We start from the raw sequence: 26,548 nt of genomic DNA on the forward strand, positions 1-26,548 counted from the left end.
ACTAATCACCAGGTTAATTAACACTTGGATCAAAAGAGAATTTTTTAACTTTATACACTTTGCACTGACCACTGTTTAAAAAGCAGCTTGAGAGAATTTGGTAAAAAGTCAAATATCACCATTAAAAATTGTTTTTGTAAAGAAACAAAACAAAATAATTAGATTTGGAGTGCCACTAATGTACATGGAGGTTTCTACATTACCTCTAATACCGGCAAAACCTCGGCAAAATATTGCAGTTTTTTAAAAGCAAATATTGATAATCATAAACCGTATCTGTGTATTTTCATATTATAGCTCTACTGTAGACCAGCTAAGAACAGTGGGCGTTCATATTTTCAGACCGGCAGCGGCAACCAGTATAAACAATTTTAGATGTTGTCATTTTTTTATTTTCTGAGCGAAAGTATTAGGTCATTGGGCTACAGTAGGTCAGGAGTTGGAATCACTTAACCACTTGAATTGATGGTCGACTAATTAAAACAAAAGTCCTCGTTCAGGAATAAAACTATGTACTTAATATCTTCATTGTTCCTATATTCCTTTTCAAAACATAGCACGGTTCAACCTGGGAAACACCCTACGTTATGGCCAAGACAGGACTTCCGGACGGAACTAAATTACGACGAGATCACTCCCGACTAAATCCTCGGTTTCCTTCCTGAGCTAAAGAGAAGAAACGATTGACAACATAAAAAACTCGGACCATTAACTTTCAGTCTCCTTTTTCTTCGAAAGGTAATGAGCCGTTCACATAAATATTATGAAGAAAAATACACCTGGTTGTCAAGTCTTGCCCATCACCGCCGGCGAGGAAGAGAAAACTTTTAACAAATCATTTCGTAGATTCTTCATCTTTATTTTTAGAAACATTTCACGAATGTTTCAGACAGGTTAAAGATATTCCTTCCAGACTTCCCTCTGTTAATTTTACAGAGTTAATGGATGGTGACCGAAGAAACCCTCCCCCCAGAAGGATACAAAGAGCAATATGGGCCGTTAAGAAAATAGTCGGCATTCTACGGCTTATTAGCAGACTACGCCATGGTCTCGTCGGTAACAGCACATTTGAAAAAACCCATTTGCCACACAAATGTAGTCATTTGATCTGAAACATATTTGTTAAAAGACAGACCAGATAGTATTTCTGTAAGCATTTCGAGAGATAAGAACCTGACACACATGTGCCACGACAATGCAAGAGGTTTTCCACTATCAGATTTAATGTTATTATAACAGATGGCTCTGATTACAGACTTGCATGAGAAATGATCATGTTTCCAGTTGGATTTGTTCCACCATTTTGTTCTTGGTCCCTACAATTTGCAGAACTTTGGGAATTTTATAAAACTCCAAAGTGTTAGAAAGTTTCAGTAAATAAGACCTGATGCAGACAAACAGGGCAAAATGTCTGTAAATGTATGCTTAGGACATGAATGTAAGATGTAAAGTCAAATAAATTCCCCACTCTTTTAAAACATTCCATACCTGTGTGCCTGAATGCATTCACACTAAAAACCCTCCAAATTTGAAAAAACTCATATTTTCATCATACAACATGATATGAAGATGTGGTTTTGATGTGCAGAAATGAGAAAACTTCCAGGAAACATTGTAATTTTAAGCAATCGACTTCTGCCACCGGAATATCCCTTTAAGAACTCTTATGTTTTATGGTTGATACTGAAGACACTTGTCAAATATTTCCAGAGTTTCAGAAAACTATCAGTGACCCAGTTTTGTAAAGTGTTTGTGTTGGCAACCTATTAAATGCAAATATTATAATTTCATATGTCACAAATGGAACAATATTACAAACTCTAGGTCAAAAGGTCTCTAAAGTTTGATCTGGACATGGGATGTTGTATCTTGATTCCATTCAATAGAGAGACAAAGCAAATAAAACAACAATATTTGTACAATAATAATGTTCATGAAAAGATATTTGTGATTTCCTTCCCTACAGTATTTGTGGTTCAAGACACTCCTCAGGTTCACCAAGAAACTCAAGTTCTTTTTAAACAAACTGCTTTACATCTACTTCTGCAAACAGCCCTTATAAATAATTGTATTAATGTTAGAGGGCACTGACATTTTAAAAATTTCAAAGTGAAAAAGAGGATAATTTTTAAAAAACTTTATAAGACTTATGAATGGCAGGCTCTTGTATTGATTGCTCAGTTTTAAATATTCTGTGACATTTCCAAATATTTTCAGCTTCTGTCTGGAGTCATTCTTGAATGCTGCCTGTCAAGTGCTACATAATATAAACTTACTAACATTCCGAATACATGTAAGCATCCTGTTTTTGTAAATTTGCGGTCGACTATGGCATGTTGTGTACCTTTAAAATATATCACATGTAATATTGGGTATAGTTTTATAACATTAGATTTCGATTTTGATTTATTTTAAACTGGTCAGTATAAATATAAAATATTTATAAATAGGCGTACATCAAAAAAACAGTTCTTGTTAAGATTAAACAAATGATATGGTAAATGGTAAGTGAAAGAAATAAGATTGTTAAATGGTTTAAACATAGAATGATGAAACAGTCATTACTGAAACTATAATAAAGGTTCTAGACTATCAAATTGTATAAACATTGCTGCAGTGTTTGTGTTTGTGTTGGCAACCTATTAAATGCAAATATTATAATTTCATATGTCACAAATGGAACAATATTACAAACTCTAGGTCAAAAGGTCTCTAAAGTTTGATCTGGACATGGGATGTTGTATCTTGATTCCATTCAATAGAGAGACAAAGCAAATACAACAACAATATTTGTACAATAATAATGTTCATGAAAAGATATTTGTGATTTCCTTCCCTACAGTATTTGTGGTTCAAGACACTCCTCAGGTTCACCAAGAAACTGAAGTTCTTTTTAACAAACTGCTTTACATCTACTTCTGACAAATAGCCCTCATAAATAATTGTATTAAAGTTAGAGGGCACTGACATTTTAAAAATTTCAAAGTGAAAAAGAGGAAAATTTTCAATTTTTTTTTTAAGAATTATGAATGGCAGGCTCTTGTATTGATTGCTCAGTTTTAAATATTCTGTGACATTTCCAAATATTTTCAGCTTCTGTCTGGAGTCATTCTTGAATGCTGCCTGTCAAGTGCTACATAATATAAACTTACTTACATTCCGAATGTAAGCATCCTGTTTTTGTAAATTTGCGGTCGACTATGGCATGTTGTGTACATTTAAAATATATCACATGTAATATTGGGTATAGTTTTATAACATTAGATTTCGATTTCGGTTTATTTTAAACTGGTCAGTATAAATATAAAATATTTATAAATAGGCGTACATCAAAAAAACAGTTCTTGTTAAGATTAAACAAATGATATGGTAAATGGGTAAGTGAAAGAAATAAGATTGTTAAATGGTTTAAACATAAAATGATGAAATAGTCATTACTGAAACTATAATAAAGGTTCTAAACTATCAAATTATATAAACATTGCTGCACGGTAGATCACATAACATACAGCAGGCAGCTAAAATGATTGCAATTCAGTAAATCCAGGTACAGCTTACAAAAACTATAGAAATGTCTATGCCCGTCACATGCGCAAGGGAGAATGATTACTAGCGAACCATTTACAGTCCCAGTCAATATTTCCATTGGCAATTCAAGTTTCCAATAAACCTGACAAAGCTGGAGTAATCCTATTACCTAACTACCAGTCTCAAAGGATTTCCTTAGATACTACTAAAGCCGGCCTTTTTTACTACTCTGCTTGATCCCATTATCCAAGTGCCCTATAAATACCCCTGGTGCCCTCTGACAAAAACCACAAAAAGTTTTTTAAGTAAAGTACAGTAAACAAGGCTTTCACTTGCCACACAAAATAAGAATGTGGAATTTATAAAGAGTTGTGATGAAGTTGTATGGTACACCCCATAGAGGATAATGAATGAATGGGGGGCTTTATGGTTAGAACACTCTACACTTGACCGGCTTTATGAGTGCAAAAGTTTGGCTGATGGTTGCTACAGGCCACTATTTTTAAAGCAATTTTATATATAAGATGTCGACGAGAACTGGCTAAAATTGATACACTTTAAACTCAGTTTAAAGAAGGCAAAAAATTAGTTAATTTTCGGGAATTATTTCAACCATTTACCGTAATCATACCGTAAAGCTTAAAGCATGCACAGTGTAGTTTGGGAAATGTTTTCCTTGTGTTCGAGTATTTCCAGGCTAAAATCTATCTCATCCTGGCGAAATCTGATCAAACCATCGACGACACAGTTGAAGGACAGAACTGCTTAACCACTGAGCAACGTGATAGAGAATGCCATCACCGTGTCCTTCTAAAAAGAACATCCGTACCCATCTAGAGCAAAGGGAAGGTACTGTGTACCATCATCCTCCTTGCAACTGCAACCAAGTTAGACGCTGTTCTCTAAATAATACACAAGATTAATTTGTGTGAATTTCTCTGCTTTCATTGAACTGTTACAAATTGCTGTACAGAGCCGTGGGTAATCAGTCAATGATCAGGAGGAAGTCACAACGGCCACCACCACGGAGTGATCGAGCTTTCTGTTTAACAGCACCCCCATAATGGGCAATCCTCCCATAGATAGGCAGAAACTTCTGATGATTTATTGTAAACAGACAGGTCTGTAAAGCATATTTTGTGGGAGAATTGGGCCTAACAGTACATTTGACTTGACACTGACCTACATCTGTGTGAGTTAAAAACGCTCTCTGCATGACCTCTTTCACAGGTTAATAATAAAATTCATGAGCTGTTGAATAATTCTCCCAAGGTTTATCTCATGGAAATGATTAACAAGTACTGAATATCCGTCCCTTAATCCCCACAGAGGCATTAAACAGGTTACTGAACTTATTAACACTTAGGAATAACACCTCAATGTGTCATAACTCATCTATCAATGTGTACTTTTAATAACTGATACCAAATCACTATATTGACCCAATTTTTTTATTATTCTTTTTTTTTTCTTTTTCATTTTCAATTTCACACTGTCTAACGATGATATTGAATTCAATGTCCCGTTAAACGAATGCGGTGAGGCTCTCGTCAAAATGTGGGATGAATTTGGTATGAAATGAATGCTTAGTGCAACATGGCAATTTTAATACATATCCTGAGAGATGTCAGTGACAGTCATTATTTTGAAAATCCTCTACGAAATTGATTTGTAACTTAGTCCTTTATCCAATTTTGTCCAAATCCTACCACAGTACACTTCAATGACAATATATCAAAATGCTGTTTACAATGCTTGAAGCCTAGCACTAAATCGTACGGATTAAAAATGCAGTGATTATGATATGATACAGACATCTTCTTCAACCACTGTTTACGTACATGGTTTCCGATTACCAATGGGAAGGGGGGGGGGTACAGTGCCAAACTGAAGCGATTTGTTGGATTAGAAAGTACAGACAGGAAAGTGCATTTGAAGAGAGGAGGCAGGTAAGAGGTAAATGATATATTTCAACTAAAATGGGGGGGGGGGGGAATAATGCATTACCTGAACAGGCTAACAACAAGATAAAAAATGTTATCTTTCTCTTTGCCTTTGTATCAGAAACTGTAAACCTGTTCTAAATTTCCAACTCACTGAGTTAGAAGTCTATGTTGTCCAAACATCTATGTAAGCCGATGACCACCCTTAACATGGTCGGAAGAACTTTTAAGTGTAAGGCACTACTCTGCATAAATATCCTCTTCTATTTGAATCCTAAAGAAACACAAACCTACCTGACATATCAAAAATTAAGGAAACAACAAGGCCTCCCTGACACTCTAAACAGTTTGCACAAAGTAGCATGCAGTATCAATTGATAACAGATCTCCTGGATGGAGACTGCCCTTATTCCTGTGTCCTATGATACATGGATGATTTTAGGCTTTGTTCACATTTGAGAAGTACCTAGTTGATTGCCCTTGTGGTATAAGATCACCCCACGTAGGTATCAAAATCACCTTGGGTATCGAAATCCACCTTGTGTTCTCAAAAGGGAACAATGCTTTTATAGATTTCAAAGAGCAGCCATGACACTTTGATAAGACATCATTCTCTCATGGAGAGGGGGGACTGGGGAGGGGGAGGAGGATAAAGCTCTACTGGACCGACGGCTGGAATAGAATGAAGGGCAGTAGGGGGACCCCAGGCTTAATAGTGGTCAGCCCTTAAATGGTTACCACATCGCTTCAGGCACAGTATACAGAGCATGACATGTCTAGATGAAGGAGTGAAGTGAAATGTCCTTGAATGAACTTTCATCTCAAAATTCTCATGAAAGTTTGTTACTTTCTGTCTATTCACCATATGGTAAACCTGCCCTCTCCACCCCCCCCCCCCTCCCACCCCCATTTATTTTGAATGAGTGCATAACTACACTCTTTATAATCATATCTTCTTTGTCCCATGGCCAGAAGGGTTGGCTACCTTTAAAATAGATAGATCTGCTAATCAAAGATAAGGTAGAGGAATGTAGGACGGATGTAAAAGTTTTCCACAATGGACGACTGCAACGAATGAAAGACTTACACGATAGGTTCATCATGAGAAACACCTTCTTCTGACAATTGAATCTGCTTGAAGCACCAGCCGCCCGGTCTCACCCAGCATGTGTTATTGGTTGAATCTTTCGGGCAATGTTCTTGACAGTAGCACTCAAGCCCTCGCACATCAGCGACGACTGTAAAGACAAGACCGAGACAAACATGAAATGTGGTGCATTGGCTATAATTGCAATGGATCGGTAGTATTCTTACCACCTTTAAAAATTAAAAAAAAAGTCACAACCAACCCGATCCAGGACCGACGACTACGACGACCTTTCAGCACTTTCAACTAAAATAAACATTTTTAATTCTAAGAATAAACCTGTCACTGATGGTAAAGTGAGTACTGTAATGTAGAGGGCAACATCAACTGAGATCCTTCACCATCACTTGGATGAGAGAGACAGAGAGAGAGAAAGAGATCGAGCTGTCAACATTCCAACGGTGCACACACACTGTGAGACACTTACTGTTAGACAAGCAACTTTGATTATTCATGTTACACAATCCATGTTACCAAATTTCCAACATAACCAGTGTGCTTCCCAGACCTGTATGAAACAACATTCATGAGATATTTGATGTACCCTGTATGTGTTCCTTTTTTTCCTTTTCTCATGGATGGCATACCATTCAGGTCAAAGCAACAACAGAACAAACATTAAACAACAAAATTTGGAACCAACATTTCAATCAAAGCAGGGTTGATACCATCTGCCACAACTCAATGGCCATATTTTTTTCATTTTCACACTTTTCACAAACTGTGTTCGATCCATACTCTTACTATAACAATATCAGAGGATGGAAATCCATACACCTTCCTCCCCACCAACCCCCCATCCCCTCCCCAACCTTTTTGTACAATTTTGAGAGATTGTGTTTAATTATTACAAAGTCAAGTTTTGTACCTTGTATATATGTACTGCACTGTACCTCACAACTAATTGTACTTTACTAACAGTAGACGACATGATTTCAAGGTTTTAACTTTACAGTAGTTCACCAATATCTCACAAAGTACAACAAAAGGAAGGCAGCAAAACTTTCAAAGGTTTGCCAGTGAAAGAAAATATATCTACAGTATAGCATTACATAATTTAAGTTATTGGACACAAGAATTTGTTTTAGTGGAAATAACCGTTTGTAAGTTGCTAGAGAGTTACCATCAATATGGTTGTAACCACTTACGTGTATTGCTGCTCATCCCCTAAAAGTTTGTTACATAGAGGGCTATCGTCCAATTATTAACCAACGTTACACAGTCTGGTCAGAATGACCGAGAGTTACAGCCAGAGGATTACTAATTTAATTAAATCATTAACTTATTTCAGAAGTTGTCGGCTTCTGCCACAGTGGGCAATGATGTTCAGCAGATTAGCATACACGTATACGGCAATAACACTGTCACTGAGAATGGCTTGTGTCAAAAAACTGCGACGTAAAAATGATATTGTTTTAAAACATGGGAGACAATTATAACCAAACCACATACTTAAACTCACAGACCGTGTGCATCAATTGTAAATAACAGAGAGCAAATCCTGTTTCTTATTATAGTTCAAAGTAGAATTTTGTTTTACCGTATGAAGATGGGAGGGGGGGAGGGTAGAGGAGGGGAATTGAGGGATTGATAAACTTCACAGTGAGCATCGTGATAACTAGCTAAATGATCACGGCGAAACAAACCAAACCACCAACTTCATCGTAACACATCTACAGATGATTGTCATACATGTCAGTTGTCCAATGCACATGTGGTACTATAAGTAGAAGGTTATAAATCACGTGTGATATTATAGTGGCATGCACAAAGCTAAAATGGTGACTAGTCACCATGGGAGGTCTGTGTCAAAGGTTAATACCCAGGTCACTCTTAGGCAGGGTAGTTCCAGAGTGCAGATATTATGAGGGGACAGGTAAGTGAAGAAGCAAAGAAGCAAGCAAATAAACTTGTTTTTGTTCTAGTTTATTTTTAGAACTTGTCAATTATATATATGATGGTCCCATGGACTGAGGTGAATCTACTACATGTATGATGTTATTTCCTGGTTACTAAAAAATACAGAACACAGGAAGTAATTTAATACTCATTTTTGCTGTGTGCACCGTTTTAAGAAGTTTGGTTTGGATTCGTACAATATTGAAGATGGTTAAGTGCGTACATAACCTGCTATTTATGTGTCTGCATAACTTCTGTAGCAATTGCCCATTTTTGCATAGCATTTTGCTATGGGATACCAGATAAATTATTCCTTGCAAAAACTTTGTTCGTATATATACACGATACGAAAGTTGCCGAGGTGTACTCGGAAGCAGGTAAGCCATTCCTTCGAGAAAGAGCATCGTTTGAAATTTAACACTCGCTACATCAAGGTATAAATGTCATAGAGGCAGGCCTGTTTAGTGTGTGGCTTGTGACTCAGATGTCGTCACCTGATAATGATGGCTTGTTCAATGATGCCTGTGATATGAATATTATATAAGAACAACAGAACAGAGATCATCATATCAATGAAATGGCCAAGTAAACACTTTAAATGCATCGCATGAATCGAATGACCGCCACAATCTCCTCCTAGTCGTCCGGGTAGATCTGTATATACAACTCTCTGATAATAATCCAATATGTGATGGTATATATATGTATGTAATATTTAGTATTCAGTACCCTCCTTGAAAGTTCTTCCGATTCTCTGGTTTAGTTACGGTGAATAGAAACAGTAGTAAATGTATGAAAACCTTGGAAGGAAACAAGACTTAAACTGGTGAAAAATTTTAAAGAATTTATATTTGGTGGCATTTGGTTTTCGTAAATTTTTCAATGCTTTTATAGATAAAAGTTTGAATCATGTAAACAGTGCAGTCAATTACTATAATCTTGAATAGGAAGACCTTTGTTTCAGGAGAGAGAGACAGGAGATATGGAAGGGTACGGAATTAAGGTACAGTAATGTAATGTCACAAAGAATTTTTATTGTCCCAATTGCACTTTGTAAAAAAAAAAAAACGATTGGAAAGGGTTTTTGTCAGGTTTCCACCGAATTCATAGGAAGGTAGGACTGTAAATGTCCGAAAGAAACAGCATTAATTCTGACATTCTTCAGTCACAAATTGTGTGCAAGATTATCTTGGATTTAACCTTTGATGTGCATGCAGGCTCCCTCCCCCCCCCTATGTAAGTTTTTCCATGATAAAGCAACGATAAATTAAAAATTCTGCAGTTTAATATCAAACTGTACAACAATAATTGGAACGACGAATTTAGATTAAAAAGCTGTTTCAGTGTCAGGTGTTCTCAACGGTTTTATAGTTTTTTTTTAATGATTACAAGGTAAATTTGACTGGAGGTAATTCACACTTTGCAATGTGTACACCTTTATCTAAACAAACAACATATTAAGAATGATTGTATTTAAACAAAATTGAGCAAGTTGGCACTTTTGCCATCTAGGAGCCTAGTAATTAAAGTGCTCGACTACTCATACTTTGATTAGGTAAACACAACTCAACAAAACAGCTGTTTTGTAACAAAAAACAGAGTATCCTCATATAAATGGTAAATAAAAAACCTAACCATTTCATGATAGGGACTTTCATTAATACCTTCATAAACCGATGTTACTGTAATAGAAACGTGTTGAAACTCACTTGTCTTTATGATTGAAACACATTCACGATTACTCCCTTGATAAACTTAAACAAATTTTAAACACTGGTATTATTCTTTAGCTGTCAATCACACTCCCCTATGATGCAAAAAAAACAAAAGACTGAGGAAAGCCCTAAAGTAATTAAATTATGAAACTAATTATAAGAGAGATGGTTGAGTTTGTGTTTCACTTTGTTTTCTTGTGTCGTTTATGGTTCTGAGTTATGCTATGTGGATGAGATATTCGTAACTTACTGCAAACAATGCAATCACACAGGATAATACTGTACCGTGATAACAAGTAAGTCAAAATCTGTCCAGATCTTTATTCTTAAATTCTGCTACGTACGCTAGTCATAATAATTTGGGGCAAAACTAGATTATCAAAGGTGACAACTTCCAGTATTTTAGTACGAGAACAGCAGTACTAGTGCAAGTACAAACTATAAAATATCTCATTCTGGAATGACCTCTAAACATGAGAACAATTACAAATTTTGCACTAGCACGTATACCACCGTGCAAAATGACCCCAGTACGAGTACAAATCGACCACGGGGCATACAAATCAACCTGGGCGAGTACACATTATCCTGGGGCGAGTACAAATGAACTTAAGAGTACACAGCAACCAGGGCGAGTATTGTACACATCGACCTGGGCGAGTACACATCGACCTGGGCGAGTACACATCGACCTGGCGAGTACAAATCAACCGGGACGAGTACAAATCAACCCGGGCGAGTACAAATCAACCCGGGCGAGAACAAATCAACCCGGGCGAGTAAAAATCAACCCGGGCGAGTAAATATCAACCCAGGGGAGTACAAATCAACCCGGGCGAGTACAAATCAACCCGGGGGAGTACAAATCAACCCGGGCGTGTACAAATCAACCCGGGCGAGTACAAATCAACCCGGGCGAGTACAAATCAACCCGGGCGTGTACAACTCAACCCGGGCGAGTACAAATCAACCCGGACGAGTACAAATCAACCCGGACGAGTACAAATCAACCCGGACGAGTACAAATCAACCCGGACGAGTACAAATCAACCCGGACGAGTACAAATCAACCCGGACGAGTACAAATCAACCCGGACGAGTACAAATCAACCCGGACGAGTACAAATCAACCCGGACGAGTACAAATCAACCCGGGCGAGTACAAATCAACCCGGGCGAGTACAAATCAACCCGGGCGAGTACAAATCAACCCGGGCGAGTACAAATCAACCCGGGCGAGTACAAATCAACCTGGGTTGAAAAGAATACAGGTAAAGACACTGGAATATGAATAAGTAAGTCTGCAGAACATATTTTGTACAGTACATTTTGTGCACTTGTATGACCAGAAATGTTACTTCCCAAGTCAAAACCATACAGTTACTGTAGCTGAATGAATGCCGCATGAGTTGCTGTTTCACAAACAACAAAAATTTCTCTCTCTTTGACCTCAAGTTTGATTCCTCACAGGTATTCATGCAATATTAAATATAACAATTACATAAACTAAGTTACCGTAAGATTCCATGATACAGACAAAAAAAAAATACTGTACATATATATAAACAACTGAAATATTATTAAACAAGCAAATTTTCATTAACTAAATACACTTACAAGGCCAAAGTTTCCCTGATCAGACAAAAAAATGAAACAACAACTCTCAATGCATCAAGCTAAACTCGAAGTTCATGGTGACAGAAGCATAAAGCACAAAATCTATATCAAGTCACCTTGACTTATTGTGATGTCCTCAAGTTAGCTACTGGAGTTACTGAACTTATGGGAAAGAATGAAACTACCAAAGTCGTTGGATAAACCATATATACCACAGTAAGCCACAAGAACCCTTATCCTCAAATTATATCACTAATAATCAATAATGTATATATTGATTGACAGATAATGGACAAACTAACAAAGTGATTGAATCCAGGCATTGGATAAATTGGTCCCACAATTCTTTGTGCTTCTTTGGAACAGTCAGTCAGTATAAAGTAAATCAGCTAATAAGAACGTCATCCAAACCATACAGGGGGTAGTCCAAAGTAACTGTTTAGTGCACTAAATGCTTATCAAAGTAACATTTTTTTATACTAGCATGGTCCTCCCTTCCGACTCCCTTCCCCGATTGGCAAAAAGTATTTTAATTTGTACTCTGTATTGTACTGTTAATACAATTATAAAAAATATGGGATTAATCAAATTATCATCAAAAGTCCCATTTTCTTATATAGTAAAATGTTTATCCGAAAGGCAGTTTGGATAATTGAAAAATTCAGAAAATTAAAATTTCATCAATTAACTAATTCTTGACTATAAGACACCCACCCACCCTTGTAATGTGATATTATGCCTTTGAAATGATTGTATATATTATTTACCATGTTTATGACTTGAATATTTCACGATTGTGTTCAGAAATAAAATATCAAAAAGCATTTGTTTCATTTCCCGATCTTGGGGAAGGTGGATTTTCCGTGTACTTTCACCACTCTGACCACATACACATTCAGTAGTCTATATATTACCGCTGTATAGGCCTCTTACTATAGTACACTAAACACTAGTGTCAGTTTATCCTAGCCTAATACTGATTCACATAATAAGCTGAAATTTCACTGACAGCTTTAGAGGTTCTTATCAAGAAAGGGAGAAAGTACTTAACTTGGGCCTAATAAAGCTCTTTCATGTTTGAATAATTTATCTTGAGGTAAGCGGCATTGATGTACGCCGAAAGATCGAGAACGCACACGTGCATTGATATCTCTATCTAGATCACAAGGGAAGAGGCTTTACCAAATGTCTCGCATTTTATTTAAGATCGGTGTTTTATTGTACCGCCCCTAAGGTGCCCGTCTATTAAGTTCCAATCAGTTTTAAAGCAATTTCAAACTGACTGGTTCCCCCTAGTTATCATTGGTTAATGCGATGACCTCATTTGTCATAAACTTTCCTAGTCACAATCGTGGATTAGGGGTATTCTGAAAATTGAAAAATCTAAAAATGATGCAAACACTGCGACGTAAATAATCCCGGCATTGTAACGAAGTGTGAAAGATCATAATTTGTAATTGCTACTCATACAGTGAGCCTTTAACACACTATCATCGAACGTTTTTGCCGCAGCTAGAATTTCAACTGGTTGTATAAATCTTCCTGGGGAGTAGAAAGGTGTCAATGGCTCACATCCGATACCATCCACCAGGTAATAAAAGGCCTCAAGTAATAAAAGGCCACAGCCTGCATACTAGGCACACAAGAGCTAGCCTAATGAACATTTCTTGTTGTGAATGTGTGATCGGAAAATAACAACTCTTTCGTAAAGCGGTAACAATCTTGATACAAATAACAATCATATCCTTTATGTAGTAGGGAAGATAACCTATTAGATATGTAACGCAATGGACGAATAATTATTATTATTATCAGAAGAATTTGAAAGCTAATCGTTACGTAAGTGATTAATAAATTTACGTTGTAGCCTACATATTATGAGTACAGTACAGTACTTGAAATCAATAAAACTAGGCCTCTAGACCTTTTTATGAATGAACAGATGGCCGGTTCAGAAAGTCGGGGGTTTCCGATAGTAGGGGTTCTGATAATCAGAGTTTAAATGTAGTTATCTGTCAAAATTATATATTACTACTGTGCCTATACATTTGCTCTTTCAAACAGTCTCACTTCCCTTCCTTGCAAAAGAAAGGATTTTTTTCTGTAAGCGTACAGAGCTCAACGTGGTAGTATATTTAGAACAAGTAATTACATATAGAGTACCAGAAAATGGGGATAGCCAAGATGCACATCAGCTACATATATATACTGTACATATATTATATATTGTACATGTATATCCATACTGGAGGGGAGATAACATCTTTTTATGTACAGTCATTAGATATACTGTACATACAGTATACAGTATATATACTGAAAATATATATATGCATATATATATATATATATACATATATATATATATATATTGTACATTTACCTCCATACTGGAGGGGAGATGACACTATTTTTTTTATGTACAGTACTAATATTCACGACAATGGGACAACACAATTATGTACATGACTGTGCATAGGCTGCATGGTTTTTGACCTCTCGACAGGTAGGCCAATCTGGAACCGATCATCTATGCTTCCTGATGTACCTATCGAAGGAAATGATAGATGACATCTAATCTCAAACTCCATAATGACCTCCATATAGACAGAGGGGGGAAAAAACAGAAATGAAATGAAGCCCAGCAACAGGTACATTTACTACATGTACATACTATCCAGACTATTAAACTCACTTTATAATGAGTTTTTCTTCAGATAAAAACATAAACCTTGGATGCTACCAATGTATTTATATAATAAAGAAAAGAAGGGGAATCAGATAACTGCTATCATAATAATGTCATTTCCATCATTCATCTGAAGATACTACAGCACACTTATCAAAACCTAATCATCTAATTTGTTACTTACAGTTCAAGAAGCAAATGAATTGGAGAGGAGGAGGGTTCATTACCCCACTTTAAACATATCATGGCAACCAATTGGATTAGAGACGGATACGTTATCTATCCAGGTTTCCTTAGATTTGTTTTTCTTTCTGTCAAAATCTGTAATAAATTGTTTGTTTTGACAGTGGTTCTTATACTAATACCTGGGAACCTAATACCGAATGTTCTGAAAAGTCCACTCAACTTGTGGTGATCGTGCATGCCTTTGATGGGGTGCCCGATGATCTCTTTCACGGGACCCCCATTCATGCATTTACCATGTGTTCATGTGCAAGGTCACTTGTGACAATGTTTGCTTAAGGAGCTAGGCAAATACCGTCATATCATTAATGTGCTGAGATTAACCAAAATTATCCTGAGACATTTTCTTTTTTTCAAATTTTATTGTTGAAACATTTGTCAGACAGTTTTTTACTTTGACAAAGGATATTGTGTTACCATAAAATGGTGATAATACTATGGTTCTATATATATACAGTGCTAAACTACTGTAGTCATCAAATCTTAGTTTGGTCATGGTACTGTAAAGTGAAGCTGTTGTGAGAAGACAGGTAAGAGGGTACCAGGGGAAATCTAGGGTAGTCTAAACAAGAGCTGTAGCACGGTGTGTCATCTCCCAGATAAAAATCCTATCAGTTGATTTTTGTTTCCACTTCAATATGTCTGAAAGGCATCTGTATTGTCCCTAGATATACTGTATGCTAGATATAGACAAATAATGGTCACTAATGCTCAGATTTTTAACAAGCACTTAGTTGTCACCCTCACAAGCTGTGAGCATTATTGAGACATGTAGGTAAATTATACCTAATTGAACCCTTCCTCTTATGTCTGGAATTAATATGAAGGATCAGAGGCTCGAGGAAAATATTTTTTGAAAACTTCTCTGGAGCAATGATTAGCATGCTAACCATTTAGGGCCGACACTTACGGTCGACACTTAGGGCCGATCTTTAGAAACTTTTACAAGTTGCCCCGGAAAGTTTGAGTGTTTAGTTAGAAACACCAGGCCGTATGCAAATCTGGCCTGAATGCTCATAATGTGTGAAGCAGTCCAATCCCCCTATCCCCGCTTCCCCCCCCCCCAAAAATAACATATAAGGCAGTTTCCTGTTTCACCAGCCTAAAAACAAATTGATGCAAAAAAGCTCACAAATTTGTGGAGAAAAAAGAAGGAAAAAGAAGACAACATTATAGATTAATGATTCATGTAGACCGATCCAAAACATGTGGATGAAAAAACGATCAGATTATTGATGATACCAATTTTCTATGCATGTTTAATGACAAATATGGAAATATGAAATGTCAGGAAAACTCACTTAGATTTAATGCCCTCAATGTGTACTAACTGTAAAACCTTGAGTTCAATGGAGACGGGATGGGAATTTCTTTGTGTACATATTTTGTAAGGTGTTTTACAACCAATGGTAAGTATTTAGCTAGTTTAAACCAAGTACAGAAAGCAGTCCATTTTTCCTCACACCAATAATGTACGAAACAGTACTAGCAGAACATCACCGAATTTAGCCCATTAATTTGAACGAGCATTATAGAATTGCACACTGCAACCAGATATTTACCATTATACACATACATGTACACACAAAACCTGTGCACACTACCTGACACAGAAAGAAAACATATTTGCTTTTGACAATGTAGGACAACTTTTAATTTGATTACGGTATGCTATAAAGAGGGCCAGCAGTACGAGGACACAATTACATTGTGAGCCAGCCTTATTAAATATAAAGACTCATATTTTTTTGGGCTGTGAATCAGAAATTGTTAGCCCAATAATGCCATAATGTGGCACAAAAAGGCAAGTGTGCATACGTACAAACATTACAAAATGAATTGCCCAAGGTATAATCAAACTAATGCTGGACATTATATACATTAGACCTGCATTTAAGAAAAAAATTCAATATTTTTTGCTTCTATATAGTTACTTGCATGGGGAAGGGGGGGGGGGGGTGTAGAAGGTAGGATTTTAGTCAGATAGAAATACTGACAAATGCTGTAAAGGTGTGTCATGAATAAGTGACTCTGTCAAAGGCCAGACAGATGCAAATCAAAAATAGTCACTTAAATCATTTTCATATGAAAAGGAAATGGGTACATCTACTGTACAAACCCAAGTGACTGAACCTTGTGATTACAAATGGTTCCAAGGAACCCCTTCTTCTTTTTTGCTATTTCAAAATCCGTTTATTTTCACAATTAAAAAAAAAAAGTGAGAAAAATGGGTAATACTATAGCTTTTCTGGAAAAATGGGTAATACTATAGCTTTTCTGTCTTCATGCAATGTTACAAATTCACAAAAATGTGTTGTTATACCCATTGAAATCCCATACCTTACTAATATGTACATAGTTTGTATGTCACTCACAGCATAAAGTATTACATAGCCCTTTCAGGTTGCAATATCACAGGGAAGAAAATCTACTTGTTCTTTTAAAGAACAATGTATTACTGTTAAATTTTGAAAACGTCAAGTGTTTCCATTGTTGACAAGTGTTGTCTTCGTGGAGATATTAACTTTGTGTCAGGTTTTTGCATTTGAATAATTATATGACCACAGATCCAAGGTTCCAATGAAACTTTTAAAGCTGAACAGGAATCAAAAAAGCAACTTTGGGGCCATAGTCCAATCAACAGCTACCACTGTCTTTTTAACTATAATATCGACTGACGTCTACGATAAAATCGCAACTGCAGCAGAGAAATTTGAAACAATGTAACATTCTTTTTTCTTTCTTTGTTTCACCACCCATGCATAACCAATGAACCAATATACACACAACATTATTTTTTAACTTGAATTACCAACTGGCTAAGTAACTTTACCAAAAAGTCAAACCATTGACGAATAGAAATGTCAATAAACTGAAACTTTGTATATAAAACGGACAAAACTTCTGATGACTCATACCATGCAACGCTATTATTATCCTTTTCTAAATAAACACAGTCATAAATACGGTACACAGTATAATACTAACAAATGCACTGTTATCGTCATAAAATCGCCCCCAAAAAAACAGAAAAGCTACAATTCTTTCATAATGCAATAAATTTTGAAATCCACGGCATTCCGTTAAACCCTTCCAAATATGTGAAATTGAACAAACCAAAAAGACAAACAACAAAAAACGTTATCAATTATTTGCTCTCTGTAAATGATAGGCAGAATAAAATGAATTAGCGATTTCCAATAAAATGTTGCAAAGGCACTCTCTCTCTCTCTGCTCCTAACCTTTTTCAATTACACCATGCCCATTATATCGTCAACTAACCCATTTCCTTTTCACGGTCCATGTCTTCACTTCAACGGAACGACCGCGCTAATTTTCACGTTTTTCCCTCGTACGAAATGACTTGCACAGTAAACAAACCTGCCGGGTGGTGATCTCGGCAAACCTCAAGAAATATTGATTTTGAGACATTCCTGATCATAAAATGGTTAGAAACTCGGAGAAAATTCGATGGCATGTTTGGCAAAGGATGGTGAAAATGTCAGACAGGCCATATATATATATATATATGTAGAGAGACAGAGAGAGAGACACACACACACAGAGTGATGCGCACTGATAGGAAAAATGCAGACAGACAGACACGGCTCGGTAGGAGACCATCAAAACTTTTTTTTATGTTGTGTGAAAATGGGAAGAATGTTTACAATAAAATCGTCATTGTCAGACGTTAGCATTAATAACTTTGCCATCTTAACGGGTATACGATGTTTGGTAGAGTAATAACAAATCGAGGAGCCGAACAGACGTCAGCAGGAATGAAAAAAAAAACATAGGAGGAGGTTAGACCGAAGGGTAACAACGTACCACCGAAACATAATTTGACCCGTTGTAAACATAATTTGACCGGTTGTAAACATTTGTAACGTACCTATAGATACTACATACAGTAGGAGTTTTTGGTCTTGGAAAATTACCTTGCGTACCATCCAAAGCTATGTCACAGCTTCATCTCTCCATGATGGGGGGGGGGGAGTGGGAGTGGGGGTGGGAGTGGGATAGTGTCAGCTGCCTCAAGAGAAGAGTATTATTTTACCATGAATCAAGCAAAAAGTCCCTGAGCTACCAACTTCCCAATTTTTACCAATCCTTATTATGGACAAAACATGAACTTGTCTTGTCATGCATTTAGTTACAGCGTCTCGCTCAGGTATCACATTTTTGAATTAACTTTTCCCTAGTGTTCCTTTTATTACATGCTGTTTAGTACAGTTATTTAACTATAGTACTGTATGTATAAATACCTTCATATGCCAGCACTAAATTCAATCCTCCTATACTGTACAGTTATTCATAGATCTATACCAATATTTTTTTTTCCTATTTTTTCTTTTGCTTTTTCATGTTGGGTAAACAGATGGGAAAGTTTTGTAGAGAGAGGTACAATAGGTGGAAAGATGTAAATGATGTACGAATAATTATGCAAAATGAGGTGTCAATGACTTAAGACAGGCCCTGTGAAAATTTGGTATTATACTGTATTGTAGGTAGGTACTGTAGGTTAGTACAATTCTGTGTTGGCAATGTTGGCAATTTGATTGGCAGAAACTATTGTATTGTTGGTTGGAGAAAACTGTGAGGTTCTCCATCCCTTTTCATTAGAGGACTATTTTAATGAGATACTTGAAGTACTTTTTTTGGTGACAGGTAAGGGGAAAGATGTAAGGGGAGGGGGGTATTAAGGTATAAGGCAGGTAAATGTTTAGGTAAGCGTGACCTAAAAATCTACTTGCCATACGCAACATTCACTCGCTACCATTGGCGATATGTTTAAGTCTCAATGTACTGTACTGTACTGTACATATGTATTACAGTACAAAACTACAATATTGATATTTTCTACTTAAAAGTTACGCAGATGCATGGTGTTACATAACAGGGTATTAACGGTAAAAGGCAGGGCCTTGTGAACATTTTCTCCTGTAGTAGGTACAATTCTATTTTTCGACAATGTCGTAAATTTTGGTTTCAGACATAATTCGTACTGTACTCAACATCCGTTTTTATTTCTACAGTTTTTTAATGTGAAAATGAATAAGCCATGCATGCTCCCCATACTGTACATAACAACGCTCTAGAACAATGTATTTAAAAAAAAAATCACACATGTACATGCAACTCTACTTAAACACTTTACAATAACTACTATTTAATTACATACATGCTAAGCTATTGACTTCCAAAGGCATTATCAATCTATACCTACTCCAACATATATATATGCATGCCACAAATACGTCAAAGTCGTTACTAAACCAATATAAAGCACTAATTTTTTCCGCTTTAATTTACTTTCCGAGTGCCGTATTTCTCTTCTCGATTTTCTCTGTTGGTTTCTTCCACCTCTCAAGAAAGCCAATCTCTCTTCCTCTTACTCCTCCTCAGCAGCGGTAGCATCGCACTGCAGAACATCACTTAAGTTTTTGTGAGAAACAACATTCTTTTTGCCGTAGTACCACCACGATAGAGTTTCTTGACTTCATGAATATTCGTAGAGTAAGCAATGTTGTTGTTTCAAGCTTCATCAAGCAGGAGTAAGCTCAGATTTCCCCACCTCACTTGAAATCGAGCGGAACGGTGAAAGAGTGAACGGAGAGCCCTGCTGACGGCTCAAGTACGCCACATCTTCCTCAACCATCACCAGTCCCCTCCGATCACTCAGCTCAAAAACCCTTGTAACATCATGTTTGTCTTTTCTGTTTTGCTTCAAGTTTTTCCAAGTTTTTTTTTCTTCTCTATCTCTCTCTCTCTCTTTTTTTCGTTGTCTCCCGTTGCATGTTTTTTTTCTCCCCCCTTCTCCTCTCTTTTTCTTTTTGATTAATATTCCATTTATTTAGACACACTACCTCCACTTAGACAAATCAAAAAGTTTCGTCATGTGAAGAAGATGCCATTTAAAGTTTGAGGATTCATCCAGGGAGTTATTCTGAACGAGACGGAGAGTTTATGACGAAAAACGTGTAAAAAAGACTGCAGCTAAGCTCTAAATTGTTTCATGTTCTGAGGGGTAGAAATACAGTCACATACAGTACACAGCAAACTGTTCAATTTATTTGGACTTGCGAGCTATAGGGAATTGCTCCTTATGTACAGGTAGATGACAGGATATCACAGATTCTAACCAAAACTTAAGTTGCAATATTCATATTGGTCATTTTCTTCCTGGAGGAACTTTCACTGTTTTTCTTTCTTTCTCCCCCTTTTTGTTGTTGTTGTTGGTGTTTTTGTACTTTCACGGCATGCTGTGCAGTATTACAATGCATTGAGATAAAGAATGGAAGATATGTAACTCGTAAAAGATTTGAGAAATTCATATCTAGAGGGAGAGATTAAAGGGTAGTTTTTGGTAAGTTGGGAATGGTTAGGGAAGGGAGAAGACCAGCATGTAGCTAAGATGTGTATCGATTACATCACTTGAGTATTAATTTACTACCCATGAACCCTTGTTAAACCCTTGTTAAAATACCCCTTGTTGGAAACCCTTGTTAAAATACTGAACAAGTTTCTAAATGGCTGAGTAAACAGTTGACTCAGGCACAAGACGGAGTGGGAGGCGAGCCACAGAGTGGGTCAATTCGGGTTGAACCGGCCAAAAAGTAATACTGATGAAGATGGCACCCCTAGTTTATCATTCTTCAATTTGACATCACTTTTATTAAGTTTGTCTTCCCCTTTAACATTTCAATTCTTACTTCATGTTGAAAAGAAAAGTTCTACAAAATGTTTGGTTGTAGTTCATATTCACTTCACTGTACAAAATTTTTCCTTTTTTTTTGGTAGGGTGGGGGGGGGGAAAGGGAATTCTGATCAAAGAGAATTACCGAGAATGAGGAAATAGAAGCTAACAACCACAACAAAAAGAGCCCAAAAACGTTACGACTTTCTAGGCTAGCTACTGTTGATGACAAAATGCAATGTTAGTAGCATTGAGACCTGTAGGACGTGGTACTGTGAAAGAGCCGAGTGTAGTAAATCGTCATTTCTTATGTGTATACAGTATTAATAAACAGATCTTACGATCGTTTGAAACAGTATATACTACTGCAGTACATTAATGGTACAGGCTAATGGATGAGTTCTGAGACACTTCTTACATTTCAAAGTTTACATAATTTATGACAACAGATGCAAATCTTTGAGCTCTTGAGAAAGACGAGGTAATTTGTGGAGGAAATGATGGATTCGCAGGTTCAGTTTATTTGAACAAGATGAGAAATATGTTTTGTTAATTGCATTATGATCTTGTAGGGAGGTTTGCATGTATGTGATCTTGTAAGGTAATATTTGCATGTATATAATAATATTGAAAGTATATTTGCTCATCTGGAAAGTTTATTTACATATTTAATCTTGCAGGGTTTTTTGCATATTTAATCTTGTTAAAGGCTTTTTGCATAATATTGTAATTAACAAAATAAAACAGACAGGCAAAAGAAGGCAAAATAGATACCACTTTACTTTTAATTGCAGAAGAAGACTCGGTAACCAGTGTCGACTCCTCATACTATATATGAGCATCGCTCGGAGTAATACAATAGCTCTTTCTCCTTTTATTATAAGCCTAAATTTGTGCAAAGGCTCATTAACGATATGGTCGCTGCTCAGAGATTGTTTTTTACTAAAAAGTGCTTATGTTGAAAATAGGGAAGTTAATAAGGATGATCATAAAAATTGTTTGTTGAAAAAAAGAAAAATTCGGCCCAAATTAGCACTTTCGCCATCAAACAAGAAATTAGCAGAACTTTACTTCACAATCTCAAAAACAATGCTCTGAGGTTTTTTTTTCAAATCTCCCACAAATTGAACAGAGAACAATATCCTTTTTATTGATACGATAAAGACATTGATTAGTACCCAAAATTTTATGGAGAAAACAAAAATTGCAAGTAGCTACATAATTTACAAGCATTAAACTACTTTTCACAAAAAAAATAGAAAGTGAAACCAACGGAAAAAGTTCTGTGACAATGGGAGTATGGGACCAGATGTTCGATTGTCCTGTTTCTGTTGATATGAACTCGCTACAAGGAATTAAATAATGATGTTTCCCTTCAGAAAAGAATCAAAAGTACTTTGAAACAAAGGGTTCTGTTTGTGACATCATAGTGTGCTTAGTGTGCCACTTCATGGTATGACTGAAGTCATGGCATGAAGTACTGTACAGTAACTGTTGAATCCATTATCGTCAGTGAGCATGTCATACATGAACTGAGTGTAGGCCACAAAATCTGCTCCAAACCTTTTAGGCAGTAAAAAAAAAACGTAATAGGTTGCTTGAGTGCAAAAATGGGGTCATTGAGGGTGTAATAGCCTACAAGTTTTATTTTCATGCAGTGCATTAAATAAGGACAAATACAGCTTTTCTAAAAAAAAAATTCTCAATAAGTACACAGTTAAACAATAATAGAAGGAAAGGAATGTACAAATTATCTAAATTCCAAAGTCAAGTCTGGCTGTCTCTGAGAGTGATTAAACTTAGACAAACCCCTGAATAGTATCGGAGTGCTGTCGTCGTGCTACGGTTCACTGACGAAGTGACTCTGAGCGAAATAATCAGTAATCTTTAGTTGCGAGAAGTTTTGTAGTATTGTGTGGTCCATGCATATATAGTATACAAAACACAGAATAGGAGAGTTCTGCTGAAATTGAAGATGAAAATAATTAATAATTAAAGCAACAGAATCTGTCACTTCTCAGGGATTGCTACGTGTCACGGCTACAAACCAAGCATTTTTTGTTTTGTTTTTGAAACACAAAGAAAAAGTATGGAGGAAAAGAAGCTCCAAAACAAGGTGGAGGTTAAAAAAAGTCAAAATAGACCTGTTGGTAAATATGATAACATGTAGAGTTTATACTGTTTGAAAATTCACAGGGTTTCCTAGATCAGAATTATTAATGTAATTATTGAAGTGTTGAAGGAAATCTTCTTTTTTTTTTATTTGGTTTCAAATTTGTTGAGGCTATTCCACACTTAATTGCCACAATAATGTACATGCAGTTGAACTGTACTAGTTCAATTAGCTTAGAGATAGCATGATGAACTTAAAGGAGGCAGAAACCCAAGAATCATCATTAGTTTACAGTGTGTGTTAAACTGTCACAAAACTGCTAAGAAATATCTCATTCGATTTGGGAGATATCCAAATGCTTCATGTTCCTTTCACACACAAAGCTGAAGACTTGATCAAGTCTAAAGTATGACATCATGAGTTTGGAAGGCTTTGTTCTTTGCCTCTTATACAATAAATACTACGTGGTCCCTGTGTAAAGAAAACTGCTACATGTGCACAACTTGGGACTTGTACAGCAACTTGACCTTTTACATAGGATTCTGCACTTTGATACAAGCATATTAATTACAGATCTGACTGAAACAAGGCATTAACCTTACTAAATATGTTTACTGGAGAAATTTGAAATCTTTTCTGTCACCGCCCCGCCCCCCCCTTCCCTACTCCACCCAATTTCACCATCCGCAAATCACAAACCCAAATTTTAGAAATATTTTATCGATTAAAAGGAGACTCTGCGTTGCAAATCTCATCAACTGAAGTTGTACTATTGACACCCTTAAATGTAATTTTCCTACAGGATCCAGCTGTATTTTAAGACAAACATGAATATTTACTGACTAGTTATCGATGCATTCGCTGTACGAACGATATATTGCAACGTAGAATGGAATGGAGCAATTAATCGGTATTTAATTATAGATGATTACAATTTCCACTTCCCTTGTGTCTAATATTTGACTGGGCCTATTGGCCTAAGGGTACGTATAATATGGATGTTTGGATAGCCGAGGCTAAACATCTTTAATCTCGTATTCAGTCTAAAATCAACAGACTTTTCTTGAGATATAAACCATCTGTTTGATTTCTAACATAAACAAAACTGAGCTGTTTGTTCATGTACTTTCATTTCTGTGTGGCTGGAGGTTAATGACCACATGTGCAGCACCGCCCGCAATTAAGCACAGTGTTTTGGTCGGTACATTTTTACCAAACCTAGATCCACAATGTTAAACTTAATAAAAGATTCATTGAAGATTAAAGTGAATTACCTAGATATAACTTATTAAACGATGCTTAACGAGCAAAGAGATTATGGAATTAGGAGTCAATCTCCAACACTTCGTCGTCCAGACAAATTTGTTGCCAAATGTTGCATTAATCCTACGTAATAATAATAATAAAAATTATAACAATAATAATAATAATACTAATAATAATAATAAAACTTAGTTAGAAACCTTTGGCTTTTATGTTCACATTTTGCTGACCAGCTATTCGAGAATTTTGCAAGCTTCTAACTAAGCTTTTTTAAATTTTTATTATTATTATTATTATTGTTGTTATGATTATTATTATTATGGGAAAGTAATGAAAATTTTGAACAAAATTAAATCAAAATGCTGCTTAAAAGTACATGTATGTAAAATCTTTGAGGAGTCAGGACAACACATCATTGAGAGAATTCCACTACAGATCCACGGAGATTGGAATTAAAAGAGGGATGTACCTGTTTGATCAATCTCCTTATATCATTTTATGGAATAATACTCAGTCAGGTTAGATAAAATGGTAGGAAAATTGAGCAGGCAAAGCAGATATTCAGTCACTCAAACCTTTCTGTATTAAGTTTTCACGTTTTATTACATATATGTTTTAAATTTTGAAGCGAGTTCCATCATTGCTCCCGAGAGTTATACCATGGAGCGAGATGGTAAAATTTATACTTACTAATTATGAAGTGCTTGGTGCTACTGTACAAACGAACATTAACTGAAACATATTTTAGTTAAAATGTGAAATGTATCGGATGAACGGTATTTACATTAACAGAATGTACAGATGTGATAAGATATCCCGACCCTTGCTTAGAAAAAACGTTGAAGCTTCCTGTTTAATTAAGTACATCACCAAGTACCCTAAATCCAACTGAATAGTCAAATTTGACTATATCTATCACAATTTTTATGCCCTTGTGTGGTGAAGATGGTATTCTATGAAGCTTGAAAAAGAAAAAAAACACACCATGTGTAAATAATGAGTTGTGAGAATAGAAAATGGTCTTCTCCCTCTATGATAACTGTGCCCCATGGAATTCTACACTACATACATACTATACATGTACGTGAGCTGTTAAACATTTCAGCAGCAGTACTAGTCATGTGGTGTTTCACGTACCGCACTGCAGCAGTTCCCTCGCGCGTTATTAGCACCTGCTTGTCAGTCACCTCAAGAACATTTACTCCCAACAATGCCATCTACTTATTGAAGGGATTTTTGAATGACACAAGAGCTTGTTATAACATATCTACTTAGAGGCTTAACCTCTTTCGGTTGAGTGATCAGCACCGTCCCTCTCTCAACCTGTCAATTAGACGAATCCTTCATTGCTATCGCTTTGCCTCTGACAGTCATGCCAAACCATTTTAATTTCCCTTCTTTTTTTTTTTTTCTGTGGTCTGGTATATGAATTTGTAAAGCATGGATTTCTCTTTTTTTAACATTCGGTCCATACCTATATGTTCTGTACAGCTTGCAAGATACAGACAAGCTCACCTGTCACCCCTCGCCCTATTGGGGGTGTCTGACTGACTAGGTTTTAGCTTAATACACTGTGTGCAAACCAACATCCAAAGAGAGTGTAAATTAGCCTCTTTCATACCTTCAGTTCCAGGCGCCAGAGATATTAAACTTTTTCGGCAGAAATGTAATTATCTAATCAGGCACGCACCAGG

General features: G+C 36.3%; 1 protein-coding gene across 1 annotated transcript in view; it reads right to left on the reverse strand.

Annotated features, from left to right (window-relative positions):
• LOC139968849 (bone morphogenetic protein receptor type-1B-like) overlaps positions 1-26,548 on the reverse strand; it is an 89,341-nt gene that overhangs the window by 47,345 nt on the left and 15,448 nt on the right. Inside the window, exon 2 of the mRNA XM_071973392.1 lies at positions 6,559-6,709. Within this exon, the coding sequence (XP_071829493.1) occupies positions 6,559-6,709 (151 nt within the window). The remainder of the gene's footprint in view (positions 1-6,558; positions 6,710-26,548) is intronic.

This window comes from Apostichopus japonicus, chromosome 6 (assembly GCF_037975245.1).
Source record: "Apostichopus japonicus isolate 1M-3 chromosome 6, ASM3797524v1, whole genome shotgun sequence".
Taxonomy (NCBI): domain Eukaryota; kingdom Metazoa; phylum Echinodermata; class Holothuroidea; order Aspidochirotida; family Stichopodidae; genus Apostichopus; species Apostichopus japonicus.